This window comes from Marmota flaviventris, chromosome 6 (genome assembly GCF_047511675.1).
Source record: "Marmota flaviventris isolate mMarFla1 chromosome 6, mMarFla1.hap1, whole genome shotgun sequence".
Classification (NCBI taxonomy): Eukaryota; Metazoa; Chordata; class Mammalia; order Rodentia; family Sciuridae; genus Marmota; species Marmota flaviventris.
The window spans coordinates 101,432,576-101,456,959 of record NC_092503.1 but is presented as its reverse complement, the minus strand read 5'-3'; the positions used below and the strand labels follow the sequence as shown (position 1 = coordinate 101,456,959).

The 24,384-nt window shown below is 39.6% G+C and overlaps 1 protein-coding gene across 2 annotated transcripts; it reads right to left on the bottom strand.

Annotated features, from left to right (window-relative positions):
* Positions 1-3,185: 3,185 nt before the first annotated feature.
* On the bottom strand, positions 3,186-24,249 carry LOC114095073 (glutathione S-transferase alpha-3). Of its 2 annotated transcripts, none has more exons than XM_071613311.1 (7): positions 24,110-24,249; positions 12,952-13,059; positions 10,124-10,175; positions 9,427-9,559; positions 6,763-6,904; positions 4,539-4,670; positions 3,186-3,701 (listed from the first exon to the last, which is right to left on the bottom strand). In XM_071613311.1, exons 2-7 carry the CDS (start codon positions 13,036-13,038, stop codon positions 3,582-3,584), a joined length of 666 nt encoding a protein of 221 aa, XP_071469412.1. In that variant the 5' UTR covers positions 13,039-13,059; positions 24,110-24,249; the 3' UTR covers positions 3,186-3,581. The 2 variants fall into 2 exon arrangements, with proteins under 2 accessions (XP_071469412.1, XP_071469413.1); XM_071613312.1 differs by lacking the exon at positions 24,110-24,249 and adding an exon at positions 19,042-19,099.
* Positions 24,250-24,384: the final 135 nt, after the last annotated feature.

Below are 24,384 nucleotides of genomic sequence, written 5' to 3'. Positions count from 1 at the left end.
TGTGAGCATAGGGCTGAGGTTGTGGCTCAGCGGCAGAGTGTTTGCCTATCATGTGTGAGGATCTGGGTTCGATCCTTAGCACCACATAAAAATAAATAAATAAATAATAAAGGTATTCTGTCCATCTACAATTTTTAAAAAAATATTTTAAAAAATTGTGAGCATAATAAATGCTTGTTGTATTAAGCCACTAATCTTGGTGGCAATCTCTGCAGCAATAGATGGCTAGGACACACATGCCCACCTCTCTGAATTGAACACAGGGCTGCTGTGTTCAAAGCTATACCCTGACCAAGTTATTTTGAGACATGGTCTCATGAATTTGCCCCTGATGAGCTCGAACTTATGGGAAGGATTGTGGGAAGTACCAGGATTTAGCCTCCTAAGTACTGGGATTACTGATGTGTACCACCATGTCTGGCTTCAGCCACTCTTTTGGACTGATTCTTTGGCTTCTTGCAGGAACCCTCCTTGGCCCAATGTGACATATTGATTTATAATTCCTTTTATGCAAAGTTTTTTTCATTATGGTTTATTATGCATTCCTCAATCTTGTATTCCTAGCACCAAGAGCAATGAGGTAAATCTTAGGAAATTCACTCCAGGATAAAAAGAAATTCTAAGTATATGTCATAAGCTAAGGAGTTCTGGATTTGATGAGTTTAAAAATCTTTGTTCTAGAGCATGTTAGTCAGCTTCCCTTTCCATAACAAAAGACCTGAGATAATCATCTTTAAAGAGGAAAGTTTTGTTTTGGCTCACAGTTCAGGCCTTTCACTCAGGGTTCATTTGGCTCTTTTGTTTTTGTTCTTGTGGTGGGCCAGTATATCATGGATGGCAAGAACATGTGTCAGAGGAAAACTGCTCAAATCATGTTGGCCAGGAATAAAAAAAGAGCTAAGGCAGGGTGGAGGGAGGGGAAGAGACCAGCTTCCCACAATCCTCTTCAAAGTCTAACATACAGGCAGGTAAAAATGCCCCTCTTAAAGATTTTCACTTTCAATAGTGCCAGACTGAAGAACAGTCCTTCAAATGTAGTCTTTTGATGGACATTCCAGATTTAAGATGAAAAAAATTTGCCTCATTTCCCCAAAGTCTCATGTATATCACAATGCAAAATAACGTTTTTCTGTTCTCAAAGCAGATTGAGAGTATACTGTTGAAAGGGCTTTTAACAGAACCTCCCCACCCCCACCCCCCCCTTAATTTTCTAAGGAGTCTCTAGGTGATAGGAAGTAGGTAAATGCGCAAAGGGAATTGGAAACCCTTTAGGAAGCTGTCTAGGAAGGAACATCTTGGTTGGGCTCAGTTGACCTAACATTGAATAGACATTAAAACAAAAAAAATGAGTCCCAGGTCACCCACTGCCCTACCACAACCATCTGTGGGGAAGCTAACACTATGAAAATGGCTAGCTGGAACTAAGCCAGAAAATTCAACTCCTTAGATCCCGTAGGCTTGACAGAGGACAAATGACTCATTATCTCAATCTATATTTTGAGATTCCAGACCTGAAGGAGACCTCCTCTTCCTTCCCTTCCTGTAGGGCATGTGAATGCTGCTGCTTAGGTAGAAAAATGGTGGGGACAGCAGGGGAAGTGTGTGCAGATGGCAGAAAAACATTCATATTTCAGGTATTGTTTCTGAGCTACTTGATTCCTTGAATGGAGTAAGCCCCCAGGCTACCCGATATAATGTGGTGTTTAGAATAGTTAATTCAGAGGTCACTAGGATGAGAGATCTCAGGTCCCTAAGTCTTATATATATAAACTGAAACCCGACTCATCAGGAAGATCTCCAGTGCTCAGGAAATATTAACTAAACCTCATCTCATCAGAAACTGCTCGCTGACATCTAACCAGTGACTCTCCATTTTAACCAAATATTTTCCTTATTTGTTTCCTTTATTACCTTATAATTTTCTTCTCACATCCACCTGGGTGGTGGCCTAATCATTCTGGTTTGTTAATGCCAGATACATGAAATTCTGTCTCCTGAAATAAACCTGTTAAAAATTTAATGTGCCTAAACTTATCTTTCAACATGCATAAGAGACTCCCAGTGGGGGAAAATGTTATTTTTCTGAGTTACTTTAATGAACAGTTTTTAAATATGATTTTATGTCATTTGGGCAAGATAAGGTGTGTGGTTTTACTTTAAGACTTTTTAGTTTGCTCAAGACAAAATCTAACTTGTTTCTATGGTCTTCAAAGTCTTTACTCCCTACTCTGAGCCTTGTCCCCTCATGTCCCCTCAGGGTCACTCTTCCCTGTCTTATGCTTTAATGCTCCCCTGAGAGCAGCTGTGTTCTCTTTCCTCAGATACTTGGTACTTGGCTTCTTCTTGGCCACTGATTGTGCTGACCTCTGCCTGGATTCTACCCCTGCTGCCCAGTGCTGGTGCCACCCCCCCACCCCCCCGCACAGATTGTCCTTCCTGCTCATCTCACCTTAGATATGACTCCCCTCCTTGAGAAACCTTGTCTCATCTGCAGATCCCAGCAGATGTCTACTGATGGTGCCCTCCCAACATTAACTCTTCTGAGCATGGTGTTGTAGGAGAAAATCTGTCCTCTGAGAGGCCTATGTTTAAGTCCTACCCTTGACTACCTGTCAGTGTGACCTCATCTGGAAAAAGGGTTTCTGCAGAAATAATACAGGTGAGGTCACCCTGGAATAGGGTGGCTCTTCATCCAAATGGTGGTATCCTCATAAGAAGAGGGCAGTTTGGACAGACAACACATACAGGGAGATTGTCCTTTGACCAAGAAAGAGGAGATTAGAGTGTTGTGACAAAAACTGAAAAACTCCCAGAATGGCCAGCACCTGTCAGATACTAGGGAGAGGCTAAGAAGGAGCCTTCCATAAAGCCTTCAGAGAGACCATGGCATGGCTCATACCTTGACTTCCAACTTAGCTCCAGAACTGTAGGGGAATGAATTTACATTATTTAAAACCATAGCAGGTTTGTAGGAATTTCTTGTAGCAGCCTTAGGAAGGTGATACACATGCTGCGTAGGATTTTAGATTAGGTTTATCTGTTTTTTGTTTGTTTCTCTCAGTAGATCCATTGCCATGAGTGTACAGAATGCAGCAGGTATTTTTTTCATCATTGATTATCTGGCTCCAAGAACACAGAATATTTCATGTTGGTAAATATACATTGAATAACTAACAGGCAAAAAATTGAAAGAAAATGATTCTTTATAGGTTGTTTTTATGTGTTTTGGTGAGAAAGGAAGCAAAACATAAAGCGAAAAAAATATTTTTGCCTAAGCAGAGTGTCAGATGAAAATTTCTACTTAATTTTCTTTGAGATAGTTCATGACAGATGATACAAGACAATTTTTCTTAATAGATCAAGCCTAAGAAACTTTTTCATTCTATGCAAATTAAAGAGATAGCCAAGAAGTAATCATGGGTATAAACCTCACTAAAACCAAATAGACTGTATTGCAAAGAAGTCTGCATAGCTCATTTCTAATTTAAATTTGGGTAAACTTTGTTAGCCTCATAGTAATCAAGATCATCTTTTGAATACAGCCCAGTATTGTATGTGCTATGTCTCCATGTCAGCCTCATTTAACTGAAAATCTTCTTTACTGATTCCACACATTTTTCATCATCAAAGGGCTTCCTCTGGCTGCCAGGCTGCAGAAACTTCTTCATTGTGGGAAGGTTGCTGACTCTGGTTCTCAGGGCCTGCAATGCAGAAGTGGAGCCTCAGGCCACAGCCTCAGAGTGGAGCCCAAACCAATACTCATTAACACAACCAGGAAGTCTGAATCCCTCCACCAGCACAGCATGCTGTCTGGGAAACATCACCAATGAGAAAAAAAGATAAGAGCTAGAAAATAAAGCTCAATAACAATTCCCCCAACTTCTAGTTAAAACTGTATTCCGTTCCAGCATTCTTCTCATCTGCCTTATACTTTAATCCTGTAGATTCACTGCTACTGAATGATATAAGAAAAAATATGTGACATGTGCCTTCCATGTATGGATAAAAGAATCACTCAAACAGAGTGAAAAGAAGATATGGGAAAACTGAGTTAGAAACGATAATAGAAATAGACCAGCAAATCCAGGTGGCTGGCGCTACAAATTATCACACTGAGAGATAAAGATGGGATTGTTGGGCGGTGGGGGTTTGCAGAGTGAGGGGGAGGAAGGAAAACAGATGGAAGGAGACTTGCTCAGCCTGGAAAGACAAGGCATACATGGGATGAAGGGATTCCCAAGGAAGTCATGATCAGAATTCAAATGGAATAGGGGCTGGGAAGAGAAAGCTGGGCCCTTGGTTTCACTTATTATCCAAGCTAAATATACTTCTTAGAGTAGCATCCACTTTAAATGTCCTTGCATAGCAAGATTCTTTTCATTCCACAGAACCAGAGCCTAGAAGACCTTTCTGGAGTCCAAGGAAGGGAGGGTGAAGCCTAGAGATGGACAGAAGTCAGAACACCACCAGCCCCAGTGTTTAGATGTTAGATTCATGATGGGAGGTGTGGGCCTCTATGAGGAATTGAGAGAGAGCACCTTCAGTAGAGGGAAGTTGGCCAGAATAGTGGAGTCCAGCTCTTCTGTGTGGTAGAGAAGTTCAGTGAGGTGAACGTCAGCCTTGCTCAGCCTGTTGCCAACCAGGTAGTCTTGCCCATGGCTCTTTAACACCTGCAGAATGGGAGGAGTCAGGTCAAGAACACACATAACCAGACTGAGCCCCAGCTTGTCCCAGAACCTCTGAGCTCAACTCTCCCCAACTGCTGCCTCCTGGGCAATGTGGAGCTGCAGATCTTTCTTTAGGTCCGTGACTCACAAGGGAGAGTCAGAAGTGGGGCTCTGCTCCCTCCTCTGTGAAATCCAGCATGATCCTTTCATTCTCCTTCATACATTTTTGCATTGTTCACACCGCTTTACCATGACCTATGTCTTCCACACATGCCAAGGGCGTGACATCTGCTGTGCTGCCTTTCCATGAGCCCTACACTCTAAATGGCATAGCAGGTCATTTCAGGATGTTCCTTTCTCCTCTGTTCTCTTTTTCTCTCCAGTCTCCACTTTTTTAAAAAAATATAATTTTTTAGTTGTTGATGGACCTTTATTTTGTATATATTCATATGTGGTTCTGAGAATCCATCCCAGTGCCTCATACATGCTAGTCAAATGGACTTCCACTGAGTTACAACCCCCAGCCCCAGTGTCTCCACTTTAATAAGCACCTATGAGTATATCAATTCAGTATCTCTGTTTTTCCTCTTGTCTGGTTTCTTAATTTGCTGGTTATGTGTGTAAGATACAAACTTCAATCATCATATCTTTTGTGACATTGGCTTTGAACACTACGTTGCAATCTGCATGCTGCATTATCTAGGTGTGAACTGCACTGACATCTGCATCTTAGTATGAAATGCATGGGAAAAGCAATATGTTTGATTGGCATAACAGGAGTAGAGAGATGGGCACATGATAAAGTTGACATCATAAGATGTAAATTCTGCTATTTTGGGATGTGTACTTATGGGTTTTTAAACTTTCTTTTAATATCTATGGATGTATTAATATTTTCACAAAAGAAATTTTGGGTTAATATTTGAAATTTGTTTATATATCTCAGCAATATTGAAATGATGAAGCATAAAGAAAAACCCCATGGCACTCCCACTTAAACAAAATATTTTGTCAACCATCCTATCAGATTCAGTATACATAGAGAAGTGTGAACAATTGCTTGGTATGAGAACAAACCACAACATCATATTTATGCTATAATTTTGAGCACTCTTTTAGCTTTATCTCCAGTGTCCTCAGAACTTCCCAATGCCTAAGGCCTAATTCTGTACTATGAATTCTGTACATAGAGAATTCTAGTTTGATTCCCAGTAATTAAAACTTTGAACTTGGTATCACGAGTGGAAGCCTTTCTCCCATTCTATCTTCATACAATGCCTCCAGTGCCAGAGTATTAAATCAGTATGCAAGAAGGCCCTCTGGAAGTGAAGGTCAATGTCCAAGGGATCCCAGGCACTGTTTTTCTCCTGCTTCTGTTATGTGAAGGATGTCTGAGTCCCCCAAACTCATAAGTTGTGATCCCAATGCTGTTAGGTGGGGCCTTTGGGACATAATTAGGTCCTGTGGGAAGAGTTCTCAGGAATGGCACTACTGCTCATATAATGAGACCTCAGACCCATCTGTCATAGGAGAACATACCCCAAAGTCAGCCATTCATGGACCAAGAAGCAAGGCTACCTTGACACCAATCCACCAGTCCTTGATCTGTAACTTCTGAGCCTCCAGAACTATGAGAAATATGTCTGATGTTTAACCTTCCAGTCTGTGGCATTGTTCACATAGCATTCCTAAGTGCTAATATAACCTGTTAGGACTAAAATGCTCTCGAAACTCTGAGACACCCTCTAAACTCTTATCGCTGTGCTGCATCCTGTTCTATGTGACTCTTCCCTTGTTTCCGCTGGATTGTCCCATCAATAGGCAAGCCTTTCCCAGATAAAGAGAAAGCTAGTGTTTGTGCCAGCCTGATTCTGGTCATGATCCCCCTACCCTGGTCCTTCTCACTCAAACTATAACCTAAATCCTTCCCATATTGATGTAAGAATGCATGAAACAGTGTTCTTTTCTTTATGTCCTTCCCATAGAGGTTGTATTTGGTGACAGCATAGTTGAGAAGGGCTCTAGGCTGCCCTAGCTTCTTCCCATCAGCCTTCAGTTTAGAAGGTGCCCTGAAGGTGAAACAGCTTCCACTTACCTTCTCAAAGGCAGGAAAATAACGGTTTCTCGCTTTCTCTTTGATCTGGGCAAGGCGTCCATCTTTCTCCCCAGGTGGAAGGAATGGGTAATAAAGAATCATTTCATTCAAATCTGCCACACCTTCTGAATACATATCAATTCTGAAAGCAAAAAAGACAAGTACTCTGTCAAATGCCTTCTGTCCCAGATTTTATAGTTTTGAAATCCAAGAGAACAGAAAACTGGGAATGGAACCACCATTTGACCCAGCTATCCTTCCCCTTGGTTCATACCCCAAAGACTTAAAAACAGCATACTACAGGGACACAGCTACACCTATGTTTATAGCAGCACAATTCACAATAGCTAAACTGTGGAACCAACCTAGAAGCCCGTCAGTTGATGAATGGATAAATAAAAAAAAGTATCATATATACACAATGAAATTTTACTCAACAATAAAAGAGATTAAAATCATGGCATTTGCAGGCTAAATGGATGGCCTTGGAGAAGATAATGCTAAGTGAAATTAGCCAATCCCCACAAAAAAACAAATGCTGAATATTTTCTCTGATATAAGGAAGCTGACTCATAGTGGAGAAGGGAGGGGGAGGGAACATGGGAGGAATAGATGAATTCTAGATAGGGAAGAGGGGAGGGAGAGAAAGGGAGGGGGCAGGGGATTAGCAATGATGGTGGAATGTGATGGACATCAATATTCAAAGTACATGTATGAAGACACGAATTGGTGTCAACATACTTTATATTTAACCAGAAATATGAAAAATTGTGCTGTATACATGTAATAAGAATTGTAATGCAATCCACTGTCATTTATTTTTTAAAAAATCAATTTAAAAAAAGAAATCCAAGAAAATAGAGCACATCATTCAATAGCAAAATAATTCACCTCCAGTAGGGACCCTTCAAAATCAAGTTACAATCTTCTGGGTTTTATTTATAGATTAACATTTATTTCTTAGAGCAACCTATAGGGAAGACATGTCTAAATTTTTGTAATACACCTGACCACATATGATTCCAAAGAGTACACTGGGATATCACAAGTTAAGGACTTTAGAGAACTTGGTGTCTGTAAACACTGGTAATACATATAGGCTATGCTCTCTGTGCATAGGTAAACTGAAGACAGAGTCCCTGGCCCAGCCTCTCAGACAAGTCCCTCTCCCTCGCTCTTCCTATCATATAGCACAGGATCATTTTCATGTTCGATGTTAGAAATCACATACTCCCAATTATTTCTCATAAATCATGTTCCCTAACATTTTCCATGTATAATTGCCCAATGCTGATCATGATTGCATTTCTTGAGGCCCCCGCTCAAGATTTGGTGCAATTCTTTATATAGTTATAGTATGTGTATAGTATAGGAGAGCCTCATTTCTTTTGCTTCAAACAGGTTTTCCAAAATTCTTTTTTAAAAGCAGTTTTATTGACAAATGTGCACATCATAATTGTCACTCAGTTAACGTCTACTATTCAGTGAATTTTTTAGTACACTCACAGAATTCTGTGAATATTAACATTTTCCAGTTCCACAACATTTTTACCATGCTGGATGGATTACAAAAATATATATACCACCTCTCCTACCAGCTCCAAAACCACTAATCTACTTTCCGTCCCTGTGCATATGAGTGTTCTGCACATTCATGCTAGATAAACCATACAATATGTGACCTCCTAGGTCTGATTTCTTTTATGTGACATAATGTTGTCAAGGTCCATCCATGTTGCCACATGCATCAGTACTTCATCTCTTTGCACAGCAAATACTATTCCGTTGTATGGCTAGAGAACCTTCCTTCATTCAATCATGCATTGCATGTCTAGTTTAGTTGCACTTCCTGGGTATTATGAATAATGAGCTATGAACATTTGTGTACAAATACCACTCAGAATGTATTTTATTCCTCTTGTGTATATCCCTAGTACTGAAATTGCTGGGTTATTGGTAACCCTTTAACTTTTTGAGGAACTTTCCACATTTCCATACAACATGTTATTTTCAATAAAGCAGTTCCAGTAAAGGTGGGTGGAGACCTAAACCCCAGTGCTGCATCAGTGGGCTTCTTCAAGTCTACATGAAATACTTTGCATCACCCTCATGTCTTGACACAGACTCCACCAGCCCTCATCAAGTTGACCCATCTGTAGAAGAAGAGGGTAGTTTAGGTTCCTGCCTGTGAGTCTTGTACTTTTTGGAAATGGAAAATCAGGTGCTTCAGATATTTCCTTCACAGGCTTTCAAGTCTAGACACTCAAATCCTTCCCCTGTCCCAAGCTATTGCATAGAGTTTAACCTCTAAAGCTAAGCAAATGGAATCAGGATTCCACCATCCTCCTGAATTCATAGTTCCTCAGGATTTGCAAAACTCCATGAACCGCATCCTCTCTACATGACACTGCCCTCAATCCACTCCAAGCTTACTCTTCCTGCATCTCCAAAGCACTCTCCCAAATTGATCTCAGAAACTACTAATGTACATTCTATCACCGTGGATATGAGTGTTCTACACATTCATACTAAAGAAACTATGCAATATGCCCAGAGTCAGCCTGGTGCTGTTCATGATCCCCCTGCCATGGTTTATCTCACTTAAGGAAGGATCTAAATTCTTCCTGTGTTATCTGTTGATTTAAAATAGAAAATATACCGTACAGGGCTCTCTCCTTTATGTCCTTCCCATAGAGGTTGTGTTTGGCAGCAATGTAGTTGAGAATGGCTTTGGTCTGCACCAGCTTCATCCCATCGATCTCCACCATGGGCACCTGCTGGAACATCAAACTCCCATCTTGTGGAAAGAGAAAACAAACAGAATGAAATGTCTGTGGGTCAGACGTGTTCACAAAGTAGAACAGTTGTGAAAATGAAGATGCAAAGGGGAAAAAATATTGCTTGGTAAATTTTCAAGTAACCCACCACTTTATTTTTAGTTTTTGTTTCTTCTTTTACTTATTCAACTGCTTTACTTTTAGCCTCGAATCTCACAGCTGTTTTAATTTCCCATCCATCCATACACATTGTGTGTCCTTGAATATTTGAGCATTTAGCCCAACTTCAGGGCTATTTTAAAAGAATGTGGGGAGCCTGCAACTGGTCAGGAGCCAATTGCATTCAGCATATAAAAAAAAGGCAAGAAGAGGGCATGCAAGGGGCCCTGAGATTGTTCCTTAGCAAGGATTCACAAAGGCCTCACTTTTTTTTAGTTCCCAGAGAGTTGCCAGGTCTTACATTTTAACCACCCTCTTAGCTCTCCTTCGTCAGCACTGCCATCCTCACGAATACATGAGTATTGTCTGGTTTTCAGTCTTCCACTATGAACACTCTTAAGAGTTATTAAGATATTTGTTCTTACCATTTCTTAACTTTTCCAAGTCTTCTCGAGTTTTCATGAATTTCTCTTCAAACTGAAAAGCAGAAAAGGTAAGTGAGTCCTGATTAGTTCACTCAATAGCCTTACATACTTTCCAGCTTTAATCACTCCTGTCTATGTGTGATATGAAGGGGGTAAGATTTTTGAGACTGGACATATACATGGAAGAGTCTGGTCAAGGCTATCTGGAAATTTATACTGCATCTATCAGGAAAAATGCATGCGTCACAACCCTGAAAAATGCTTGATCCCATCCATCACAGATGTGTGGGCTGCTCAAGGGCAGGGACCTCATCTGTCTAGTTCACTGTGTGTCCCCAAGACCTAAAACAAAACCTGGTTCTTTATAGGTGTCCACACAATTATGTTGAATGACGAGTTCCATGGTTAATAGGCAGTTTGTTACTGTCTCCTCCCTCCTGCCCACCTCACAATTGTGGTGTGTATTTTCAGTATAATTGCATTCATTTTCTTATATGGTAGAATTTAGATCTTTTTAAATGGGAATTTATGACATGCATAATTGAGTATACTGTTGCTCCTTTATCCCTCACCAATTTCAACAATTATCAACTGGTATCAACAGACTTTCATCTAGGTGCCCACCCACTCTTCTTCTCTGGTAATAGTTTAAAGGAAATCTCACCCCAGATTTCATGCACAGTCATGTGCCCCATAGCAAAGTTTCAGTCAATCACTGACTAGGTACACAAAGATGGTGCCATTAGACTATAAAGGAACTGAAAATTTCCCATTGATTAGTGAATACATAGTTGAAGAAGAGGCTAGGGAATAGAAAACTAAAGGAGAAGAAAAGGAAGAATCCCTAAGAAAACTCAGTGAAGCATTTTGTAGAAGTGTTTGTAGACCTCCATAAGTTCCACCAAAATATTGAAAACATGAGGGCTGCAGTGTAGCCCTTAGTGGTAGAGCACTTGCCTATCTTACACCCTGCCCTGAGTTCAATCCCCAGCACTGTAAAAACAAAACAACAAAAAAAGTTGTGATCACTGAGAATAGCTTATATAAAAAAATTTTTTTTTTTTTAAATTGAAAACATAACCTCCAAATGAATGACTAAGTTTCCTTAATAGAGAGGACTTTTCATGGTACATTATTTGCTTCCAAGCAAATATATATAATGAAAAAAAAAGCAAACCAAGCAATCCACCATGCACATATTTCTACACAGTGATGCCTCCACAGGAGAAGCATCAGAAATGTCCTTAGTAGCTAGACCAGAAGAAAGCATTGTGATCATGGGAGGGGACAGAACCATGCCTTTTACTGCCCCCAAAACCTTCCAGTGGAACACCATGGGGAGGTAGAAGACAATGATATGTTAATTCTGAATCTCTGTTTGCTTCTTAACTTGTAACAGAAGAATTTTTAAAATAAAATTAAATAAAAATTAAAAATGGAAAAAGCTTAGAGAATAAGGAATAAAAATACTTTATACACCTGCACAATACGTCTGAGTTTTAAGTGTTATTATGAAAGAGTCAAAAGGTTAAAAAAATTAAAAAGTTTGTCAAATAAAAATTTTACAGTAAACTGAGGTTCATTTATTATTGGGAAGGAAAACATTTTAATAAACTGAGTGTAGCCTGTGTGTGCAGATTCATAAAATGTGCATTGTGCTAAATCAGTTTTTCATTATTTTAAGGAATACCTAACATAATCAACTTTTAAGAGGAACAGGTTATTTTGGTCATCACTGTTTGGTCCCTGGTCATTTGGCCCTGTTGCTTGGTGGCAAGGCAGAACATCATGGCAGGCAGCATGTGGTGGAACAAACTGCTCACATCTTGGCTATCAGGAAACCAAGAGAGACACAGGGGCTGCATTCCCATTATCCCCTCAAAAGCAAGCCCTCAGGACATAACTCCTCCCACTAGGCCCCACCTCCAAATAATTCCACTGCCTTCCAATGATGCCTCAGGCTAGGAACACACCTTTAAAACATGGGCCTTTATGAACTTTTCAAGTCCAAATTACAGCATTAGGTAGTGACCTGGGCCTTCACTTTGACTCAATACCTGCTCATGGACTCACTTGGAGGAATTGCCAGACCTTGTAAACTCTAGGCCTGGTAGAGTACTGAAATTAGGTGTCCCGTTTTTCATATTTTATACCATACTTTTACTGTGCGTGTTTTTCATTTCGATATACAGATGCTTATCATTATGTTACAATTGCCTACAGTATTCGGTACAGTATCATGGCATACAGGTGTGTGACTTACCAACAACAGGCCACACAATATAGCCCACAATATAGTAGGCTACACCCTCTGGTTTTGTGTTGGTACACTCTATAATGTTTTCACAACAAAATTGTCCAATGCCAGGTTTCTCAGGCTGTGTCTTTATTGTTCAGGACACAAGACTGTGTTTCATTCTTAAACAGTTTAATTAGTTTCTCTAAAATATAAAACTATACCAAGTTATTTTTAAACATAGTCCCTAATAACAAAAACATTAATAATAATTTACTATCATCAATATTCAATAGTCATGTTTCTAATTTTTATAAGTTTTATAAATTATGTTCTACAGTTTGTTTAAACACAAATCCAGATAACTTCCACAAATTATGATATATTTTTTACATTAATGTTTATCGTCTTTGATGAGAATACTGACAATTTATTTGGTTATGTCTGTGAATCTCTTAAAATTGGCACTTTTGTTTAAAGCACAACTCATGACATGGTAACCAGTAAGAAATATCACCTAGCTTAAGTGAGAAAAGTATCTAATAACAGTGAATATTAGATCCAAATTAAAATGATTTGACCCAGAACTTACCTCTACACCAGCTGCAGCCAAGAGCCATCGGATGGACTCCATTCTGCCCCGTCCATCAAAGTAGTGAAGAATGGGTTTCCCTGCCATGATAGCAGTGTCTGGGTTTTCCTAAGTGTGCATGAGCAAATGAAACTGTCACTATGGCAAAATCTAAACAAACCCTTTAGCTTCACTTGATCTTAGTTGGCTTTAAAAAAATGACTAATTTTTGATTCACAAAGTTGGGCAACACATTGTTAGTCTTAGGTTAAGTTTGCAAGTAGAAGACAACTCTGACCGAGGCCACCTAAGAGATTTAAAAATTGTTCTTCAGAGAATGTTATCACCCCCTTGACCTTCAGGGGAAAGATGCTTTTTCCATCTCACCTGATCTGTGGGGGAAATAAATTTGTGTATCCTAAAAATGCAAAAGGAGCTATTCCTGGGAAAAGTAACTAAAAAGAGAAGAACATGTGACTTTCTAATCAGCAAAATTTCTTTCAATTTACAGAACCCAGAACATCCTGTGACCTATGCCAACAGCAATTCATGCATCAAAAAAGCAGGCCACCCCAAATTTTTAAGTACACTGGAATGTGTAACTAATCTGGCACCTGCTTCTGTGATGCAATTCTCACAACTTACAGTACAAGCCTTGCATTGTAATCCTATGCAACATGGTCTTTGTTGGAAGTAGCATTTGATTTGCTACATTTTCAATAAATCTTTTTTCTTTTCCCCAGAAATTTTCCTTGAGTCAGTGGCCTTTTCCAGGAGAAGCAGTGAACAGGGATTGAAGGTTTCAAGACCATCATATCAAAAGAGGTACGTTAAGATGTATGGTAGAACCGGCTATACTGAAGAAGGACCTGCCTTCTTTGTGGCAGGGTCAGAGAAGTTCTTCAAATGTACTCCTAGGTCCAATGGGTCACCCATCAGTAGTCACCCTCATAATGCAACAAACCAGTCTCAATTCCCCATTGGTTAAAATGTGACTGTTCTTGGCAGGCTCATGGTCACTGTGGATGACAGAAGATTTTAGTGGGAAGAGAAAGAACTAGAGAACCAAAATGTATTGAAAACTGCCAGGACCTACCCCAATACAAACCTCATTTGACACATCATGTTTTTAATATTCACACAGCTTTGGGGACCAGTTGTATTTAGTCTGCACTCTTCAGTTAATGAAACTGAGCCTTATGGAAGTGAAATCTAATGTCCAGTCACACCAAAGTCACCAGGGGACATGAAAAATCACAACATGAAACAAGAACAAGGAGGGTCTAGGACCACATAGGTGAAGGCCTTGAGAATTTGTGAAGGCTCTGAAATCAGGATGCCACCAACAGCAAGGACCAAGAGGAGCAAAGTCACTGTTCAGTCCTTTGGCTGTTAGGCTGCATTGCATCAGAAGTAGAAATGAGGGCTCAGGATTTGTTCACTTGTAGCTCACAAGGTCCCAGTTCCTCCCACAGGCAGAGGTTGCTGATTCCTTTCTTTTTTGGAATGCCACACTCTACAGCTTTTTGTGTGATCTAGCAAAGGGATGGTGCTACATTCACTTCATGGTTAAATGCTAGCCACGCCCTCAGAATGCCACAAATTTATCACAAGTTTAACTTAAAAGAAACTAATCCTCAGGGGACTTCATAGTATGTGATCATTTTACAGTTGGGGACGATGTGATTTCTAAAAGAACTTGCCCATATGAAGTGATGAACCAGAGTTCAAACTCACCTTTGTTCAAAACCAAAGTCTAGGCTTGAATTTCTGTCATTGATTTTCAGAATATGCAAAGCAATCCTTCTGTGGATTGTGAGATCCATTAATTTTGTAAATGAATCAGAAAGGAACAGCAAATATCAGGGTGCAGAAAGGGTAAGTAATGTTTGGAGAAGGTTTCACTTCAGTTATGTGTATGGAGTGTGCATAGGAGTGTGTGCATGTGTGTGCTCAGATGGCCACTGTAAGTGGTACTAGTCACACTGATGGCTTCCAGTGAAGGAGCTTCAATGGCCCTGGCTGTGTCTCAGGCTGCTCAGGGGGTGGAGCACAGCGAAGAATCAGAGAATGAAAATAAGTGGCTTCTGGAACTGAGGTGACTTTACTATCATGAGTGTGAATACAATCACAGTAGACTCACTGAAAGCAGGAGTCCTAATGAGAGGACTTCAAGGGAAGACAGTTACATTTAATCTGAAGTTCTATGATAAAACATTCTGTCTTCTTGCAAAGTTTTGTTATTGAGTTTAACGCAAAAAATATACTTGTTTTTAACCATTAGAAGTATTTCTGAAAAATTGTGTGTGATTGAATTTTAGGTATCAAAGTGTTTTAAATATCCATATTTTAAAATGTGTCACAAAAAAATCTGACCTTTAACTCCTTTAGAAACACTGAATCAACTCTCAGTCTGTTAGGAAGTCCATTGTTCTTTATCAGGAGGGAAGTGGAGGAGGCTTGGTCAGCACAAGGGAAGGAGACTGAAACTCACCCAGCTGCCAGGTGCATTCAGTTGCTCAGAACAAAGGTTCACAGAGTCACATGATTCAAATGATTCAAATCTTTACACTGGGCTTTCTCCAGCTGTTGACTAAGGATCCTGTTACACAGGGAAGTAAGTTTTACCTTACATAAGGCTCTATTATGATGCTCTTTCTTTTAAGTGACTTTCTCCAGCTTCTGAATGTGAGGTTTCCAAAGGCCAGGCCAAGCCTGGGACAAAGGTCCCCATGAAGCTTTGCTGGGTGCACAGAAAGTGGGAGCAAGAGAGTGGATGCCTTGCTGGGGTCCCACACAGCTTCCTCACACATAGTTAGTCCCTACTTGTGAATGTCCCCTCTATGACTATTAAGCAAGAGTTAGGCATGAACAGTGGGTCAGAGTTTAGGAAAATACTCAATACAGAACAACATGGTTCATCAACAGCCCTTCCTCATTGGAGCTGCAATTGATAACAAGATGGCTATATCAGGACCTTTGCCTGGTCTCAGCTCTATTCCTCCTACAAATGGAGGAAGACAGATGAATTCGAGGGCCAAAAGACAAAGGACAAGGATATGTTTGCTCAGAGGGCTTACCTGCTAAGACATCTTCAACAAAACCCTACACAAACAACACAGACCAGAGATTTTTCAGGCTGAGAAAAGCAGGATGATTCAGACTGGAGCCCCCTAACCTTAAATTCTATAAAGCTAGATTTAATGAAGACCTGTCAGTCAGGCCAAGATGACCAAGAGTTGCCCTTTGGTTGTTAGGTACTGTAGTCTGTCAATCCAGAGCCCAGAGGCAATACCTGGGTGGGACCTTCTAACAATCTTCTTCAACCCCATAAAACCTGGGACACAAAGAAGTTCCTTGTTTCTTTCCCCTCTCTCTCTCCTGAAGGTGCTTTCCCCACCCCCTTTCTCTTTAACTGAGCCTCATGGAAAGTGAAAGTTTTCCTCATTCTTCTTTTTACTTTCATTAATTTTGTGTCTTGCTTGAAACCCTCTGATGTGAAAACTCAAGAGCTGAGATTGTTTAATTTTCTGACTCTCAATTTTCTTTTCTGAAAATACACTGAATTGCAGCTAACTATGAGGACTTTTCAGAAATTGCATTGAAATAATGTGCATACACTTGTAATAGGCATGGATGCTCACTGTTTCTCCAGTTCCTGGGCACTCATCTGTGTGCATCTGAGCACATTGGGTATCCTGTAAATCCTTTCTCTTTCCATCCATCCTTCTTACCAACTGACCATGCACCCATCATGTACTATCCATCTATCTCTATCTCTGTTTTGTCCATTGAACTCTGGAGCAGTTTCCATGTTCCAAGCAAGGACGAGGTTACAGGGAGCAAGGTACCAGTCTGACTTGGTCTCTTCCCTGAAGGGGTTTAAATCTAGTCAGGGACACAGCATTATAGACACCTGACAGATCAGAATGACTCTGGAAGTGACTTCACTTTATGGGTCTCTGGGCATTCCAACCCAGGATCTGAGACCAGGGCAAAGGACAGGTATCCAGATTATCAAAGAAAAGGAAATGGGTAGAGAGCACTTCCCCATCAAGCAGTTGCTAACATCTCCAGGGGAGGGAAGAATCACACTCTCCAACACAAGGAATTGCCCCCCTGGGCAGCTTTGTTCCTGCCTTTTGGTCATGTAGGCATGATAGGAAGAGGAGGTGGAGAAGGAAAAAAACATGACATCTATAAAAATTCAAGACATCCCACTCCCAGGGGCACCAGCTCTGGGTCCCCAGCTCCTCTCCAGAGGAGTGGCGCTCTCTCTCTCTCTCTCTCTCAATATATATATAATTTCTCTGTTGTCTCTTAAATCAAATTTGCTTTCTACTCTGCCTCAGTGTTACACAGGTGTTTAATCATCAACACTGGAGGACCAAGGACCTGATCCTGATTTCTAATTCCTGTATCAGAACCATGATTCTGCTCATCACGTAAGTCAGCACAAGGGAAGAATCCTGTCAGCCTCAGAGAACTGAGGACCCTGCTGTTAACCAAATGAACTATTGGTTACTAGGGTAGCCTCTCTATCTCCACACCGAATGGATTTTGCCTCACAGTGCCGCAGTCTGGCTGGGCACAAAATAACTGAGCCACCACAAAAGCCTTGTAGATTCAAACAGCAACTCTTTATTCCCGAACTCTCACCGGCTCTCTACACGCATGTTCTGGGGAAAATACACATCCTCCACCGGGCTCTGTGTACCAATTCTCTCAGAACCCCGGGAGAACTCCATGGGAACTCAAGGAGGGGGTGCCTGAGGCAGCAGGATACGCCCTATTCCCAGCAGGATCCACCCTAAACCTGATCCACCCTAAACCTGGAGCCACCGTAATCCCTGAGCAGGGTCACCTTTCAAAGCAAAATGCCATGCGTCATTCCTACTTGGCTATGGCTCTCAGCATCCCAGGTGTCTGCTTCCTACACTGTAAACCAGGATCACAGCTCATCCTTCTCCAAACCCTCTCTGCAGCCTCTTGCAACATGCTTTTCTTCATTGTCATTTCAGTATCTTCTCCCAGAGGTGCTGCACTATGTCCTGTGATTCTGGTAGACCCTGGCTTCTCTGTCACCTGGATTTTCAGACATTCTCCCTGGAACTCAGTCTCTCCTTTATAGAAACTTTCCTTCTTCCCAATATTAACATTCGTGCAGTGCATTGCTGGCTTTTAAATTCCAATTCTAATAACTCGTGCATTCAGGTAAGTGTTCCTGTGCTTTTAAGAACTAGTTACACGCTCCAGTGACTGTCAGGTTTTGCATGTAGACTTCTGAGTGTTATCACCTGGGAAATCATGTTCCCAATAATCCTCAGTTCAGTGGCACTGCTTTGCCAATGCTGAGGCTGGTGGGCAATGTCTGGAGAGGTTTCTTGGCATCAAGGCCTACACAGTGGAGGCTTAGGAAGTGCTATAGCATCAGGTGTGGTGAGCCTAGGACGCCTCTGAATATCCTTCTATAAGCAGGACAGCCCCCCACACTCAGGCCAAGTGGGTAGTCTTGTCAAGGTTAAGAAAACTTACTTAGTCATTCTCCTGTTTTTCCACGAGATGGTGAACCCCAGAGAGGTAAGACTTGCTATCTGGTTGATTAGTAGCAAAGAGTGAAATAAAGTCTAGTTCCTCTGATATTCAGACTACATTTTCTATATCATAATAAATCTTAATTTTGATCTTCACAGGCTAAGTTGCAATACAGTAACATAATTCACAGTTGTATGTTGATGACTTTTATAGAAAAAAAAAAAAAAAACTCTAGCATAAGCTCCTACATCCCTCTTCACTAGTCACAGCCTCAGTTGGTCTATGCTGTGCTCATCTCTCTTTTCTTTTTTTCTTGCTGACATTTTTTTTTTCTCATACCATGAAACTCTCCTGCCCTAGTTTTCTAAATTCTTCTTATCAACATTTCTGTAAAGATGTATCCAACAGAAACTGATTCAATAATTCTTGAACTGTCGCCTAAGCACAAAAACAGGGCTTAATGTGAACACAAGACAGACTTCTACTTGTAGCTACAGATATTTTAACATATTTTTCTTGTTATCTAAAAATGAGCATGTGAAGACATGTAGGACAATTGATTAGATCATTACTTACCTATTAAGGACAGCTCCTTCTTAGCTCCACAACACCACAATGAGAAAGAGTCCCTAGTGTGTTTAGGAACCACTTATTCATTGAAATAACTCCTCCCAGTACTGAGTAGAGTCTAATTAAGGAAAAGTCACCAGCGACCACAAGTTTCTCTACTGGACCAGAAGGAAAATGCCAAGTCATCTTCTTATCAGAAAACTGTTGGTTAATATGTTGCTTTTCGGGGTTGGCAAAGAAAGTTTAACCAAAACACTCTGACAGATTTTATTCTCTCTGCCTGTCAGTGAGGATTGGGGTTTTTGAGGAATCTGCACAGCTTTCATGAATGGAATGCAAAGATTTAGACAGATTTGAAACTTCCACTGTGACATTAGGCATGTAAACCAAAAAAAAAAAAAATCATAATTGAAAACACCATTTTATTCTGGTGCAGAATAGATTTGCACATGGGAACACAGTGGCAATATAGATAACAACTGAATACTTCACTAAGGTTAAGCAGGACTGAGATTATCATAACAAAAAGAATGTCAGTGCCCCAGCTTTGCATCATCCAGGGAGAATTGGCAAGATGGCTCAAATTCTGTGTCAATCAGGTGGTCATGTATTTTGTATATGCGCTGGGGTGTCCAGGTCAAAAGACAAAATGACACATTTAGTATTTCTCAAACTTTGTGAAGTATTGTTTTACCACACCAGTAAAATCTCTAAGGCTTAGAAAAGGATTTTTCCTCTCTTTTTTACTGTTCTGAAGACATTTAGTTTTCTGTATTATCATTTTCCCTTTGTCACAAAAAATCTTCACCAAAGACCATACAGGTGAGGTTATCTCTGTAGTTAGTGTTTCTTGCTGTGCACAGGAAATCCCACTGAGCTGGGAAGGCTCATTCCCAGGAATCATGGCTCACAAGGGAGAAATTATTTGGTGATTTCAGAACATGAGCAAAGGCGGGGGGCGGGGGGGAAGTCCTTTAGGGCTGGGTCAGAACAGCACAGAGATTTTTCTTGCTCAGCAGGAGGGTCAGCTCCCTAGAGACATGTCTTGTGGTTTAGACCATCTTCATATGGTCCTTTTCATTTGGTTGCAGTGACCTATAAACTATGGGGAAGGGGATCTTTGTCTTCCTGGAGCACACTGTGCAAAGATTGTTTTACTGAAGACTAATTATTGAGTGATTGGCACTGAGGATTGAATCAGGGACATGAGCATGCTAAGCACATGCTTTACCTCTGAGCTCCATCACTAGCCCAATGGATTTTTATTGACAACTTTGGTGAGCTCTTGACAGTATGCAAGAATTCCTCCTTGTGTGATTTAAGAGTGCAGGGCTACAGGACAAAGTGCATAGGGTTTTTGTCATGATTTTAAATGGAGAAAGATGCTTTCTCTAAGGGAGATAGGCATTAAATTGGACACAATTATGGGAAGAGCTCTGGGCTATGGCAGTGTCAGAGTCTATACATTTTACCAATTGAGTGTATATAATAACATAAATGCTCTAGAATTGGTCAGATTCTACAGATATTTGTCTGATTTTCCAGCAAAATAAGGACTTTTATCACTGCGTAATCTCCCAATTTGGACTCATGATCATTTTAGATGCACTTTAGATGATTTGTTCCATAGTTCTATAGCAGTAGCTTATCTATAAGGAAAGGCTTCCATCCAATGAGAAAACCTACAAACTAATACTAATAAACATGTTAATAGCACAGTTATGCAAATATGACTTAAAGAAGGTTAAACACCATTTTTAACATCCATTTTTCCATGTAATGTAACAAATCAAACAAGCTAGTTTATGTTTTCTCAGCCTTCCAGGGTCTTATGAAATATTTAAAGTTCTCTTGAATCCCAAAAGACTTAATTTTAGAATCTGATTTGTGGAAGTATGTCATATACTAAGGGTTTCAAACACTTGATCAAAATAAGATTATAGGTTACTGTGAAATAATAGCTATTTATTTAGTCACTGTGATTTATAAACCAGATTTAACCACCTATAAAGTGATCATGACTTTCAAACAAATAAATTTTAAAAACCTTTATTCTTCAAAGGCCCAGGTTTTCTTTTTTAAGTAATCAAAATTTAATTAAGATAGCAAAAGAAAAACAAAACGAAACAAAAAAAACATCTTGATAAAACACAAGCTCTGTGCTTTTTAGGTTAGTTACCAAAAGGTAAAGAAAATCCTGTGTTGTGATTGTTTCTCCTGCAGGGAAGCAGTTTAGGTCCCTAGGGTGTCAAACTAGTCCTTGGAGCAGGGAAATACATGACTGTTAGATAAACATTTTTAATTTGGGCCCTAACAGCAGAGTCAGAACTGGGAAAAAATAATACATTTATAGAAGCCAACCAAAGAATTGAGGGAGTCACACCTAATTGCATATTGTACCCATTCATCTATTCAAGGGCACCTAGGTTGGTTCCATAATTCAGCTGTTGTGAATTAAACTGCTATAAACTTTGACATGGCTGCATCACTGTAGTATGCTGATTTTAAGTCCTTTGGGTATAGACCGAAGAGTGGAATAGCTCTGCTAAATAGTGGTTCCATTTGATAGAATATTACTCAGCTTTAAAGAAGAATGAAATTATCACATTTGCCAGTAAATGGATGGAGTTAGAGAACATCATGCTAAGTGAAACAAGCCAATTTCAAAAAACCAAAGGCCGAATGTTTTCTCTGACATGAGGATGCTAATTCATAATGTCAGGGGAGTGCTAAGGAAGAATAAAGCTACTTTAGGTTAAGTAGAGGAGAGTGAAGGGAGGTGAGGGAATATGGAATACAAAGGATAGTAGAATGAAACAGACATTATTCCTGTATGTACATATATGACTGCATGACCAATGTGATTCTACAACATGTACAATCAGAAAAGTGATTGCACACCACATTTATGTATGACATATCAAAGTGCACAAATGCATTCTACTATCATGTGTAACTAATTTAAAATTTAAAAAAATTTTTTAAAATGTATATTGTAAAAAGGAAAAGCAAAATTCAGAAAATGGTTGAAATTTTTTTTAAAAAGCATATTTTGGAATTAAAAACCAAACATCTTGCAAGTTTTTATTAAGAACAGATCACTATTTTAAGAAAACACTATTGCTTTAAACACAAAGAACTAAATTTTTTCTTCAACTTTGTGGATGCCTAACTTTTAGACAAATCTATAAAAAGTTTTTTTTTTTTAATTATAGCCAACTTGATCACATACAACTTTTCATTAATAAGATTTGTCATTTACAAACCATTCATGATTGCTTACATCTTTAGTTCTATATTGCACATATATTTTTTCATTCTGGAGCAATCTAGTCATTCAACTGTCAGATAAAAATTTTACTCTATCACAAATTTCTTTCTCACACAACAACAAAAAATTATTTTTCTCTTTTTAAGTTTCTATACCAAAAATATATCCTCATATTTACACCATTCTTTGCATCTTTCCCCACTACTTACTAGTTTCTATCCATCTGGTTATATATATAAACAATATACATATATATTGTTTATTTGTCAATGGACCTTTTTTTTCTTTTTTTGTATGTGGTCCTGAGAATAGACCGCATTGCTAAACAAGCACTCTACCACTGAGCCACAACTCCAGCACCAGCCTCGTCTTTAAAAAAAAATTTTTTTACAGGGAAGTGAACCCAAGGGTACTTAACCACTGAGCCACAACCTCAGCCCTATTTTGAGACAGGGTCTCACTCAGTTACTTAGGGGCACACTAAGTTGCTGACACTGGCCTTGAACTTGCAATCCTCCTGCCTTAGTCTCCCCAGATGATTATAGGCATGAACCACCATGCCTGGCTTTAGCCAGCCTTGTTTTAACCAAGGCCTCTGAGACATCAGACACTATCCTTTCCAATCCCTCCTTCTCCCTAGTTAGGTGGTGGCCCAAGCACCTATATGGCTCTCAGGGCAGCTATGAAACAGGGCCCATCTGGTCTGGGTCCTTTGATTTATACACTGAGTGTAGAACCTAGGACAGAAAACAGGCAGCTGTGAATGCCTGTGGGCTCTGACCCCTTACATAATGGCCAGCAGGCAGAACCCAGCCAGGGAGAATAAGCCCTATTTGTTTAGCTTTGCCTTGTAGCTGGAGGTCCAGGAGTTTCAGACACACACATGTCCCCAGATTTTACCATGGCCACCTGCCTAGACCTTAGAATCCAGAGGCTAAAAACTGAAGACATAGTTCAAAATAAGATATGTGCAGGGCTTTGGGATCCCAACAGCTGGCCCTTACAGCTTTAACTCACTGACAAATCAAGCAAGCATCAGAAATATCAAAGTAGCAACTGTTTTATGGCCTTACAACATTTAGCAGAGACAATATAACCTGTTTGACCAGCAGACCCATGCAAAACTGTCCATTATATTTAAATACTGACAAATTTGAACTTTTTATTTTATTTTACTAACTATTTCAAAACTGGCTTTATTTACCAAAGGTTTATTAACTCATATGAACAAAAGTGATTTGGATTAATTACTCTATATGAATTTTAAGGGGATAAGTTTTATTTATTATAAGTGCTGAGTTAATTTGCTTAAATTAATTAAAATACAGCATTTATATATCAGTGGTAGAAAAAAATCACACATTTTTTGCTAAATTTTTTAAAAATACAGCATTTATATATCAGTGGTAGAAAAAAATCACACATTTTTTGCTTAAATTAATTAAAATACAGCATTTATATATCAGTGGTAGAAAAAAATCACACATTTATAAAATAAACATATATAGACACAAATGCATAAACAGAAATAGATTTTATAGTTTTTGTCTGTGAAACGCATAGTCATATCTAGGTCCTATAATTTAAAATATATAAATTGGGCTTGGCAAATGAAATAAGTTAAGATTAAGAAAAGTCTTTTAAAACTTTATGGGCTCAAATTTTAAATTGTGAAAGGAATGTGAAGGGAACTTTTAGAAGCATATTTTAGTTTTTCTTTCATTTTGTTTTTGAACACGTAGTACAATTTAGCTCAGTTGAGAAAGCAGGAAACAACAACAACAACCAAAACAAGTTTCTTACCTCTCTTTTTTGAGCCAAAGGAATCTTCTGAGAAGAAGGATTTAAAGAATATCTAGGTAATTTTCTGGTGTTTATATTTGAAGGACAAGAAAGGCAGCAGGCTGCCCAGAGGGGGTGGGGTGAGGGGGTGGAGTGGTGGAGGGAAGGGGAGGGGAGGAGGAGGGAGAGAGCCAGGGAGAGAGCAAGCAAAAGGGAGTGAGAGAGTACACTCCAGTGTGGCAAGAGAGCTGTCATAGGATTTTTTATTTTTTTAAATTCAGTTGTTTGCTAGGTAA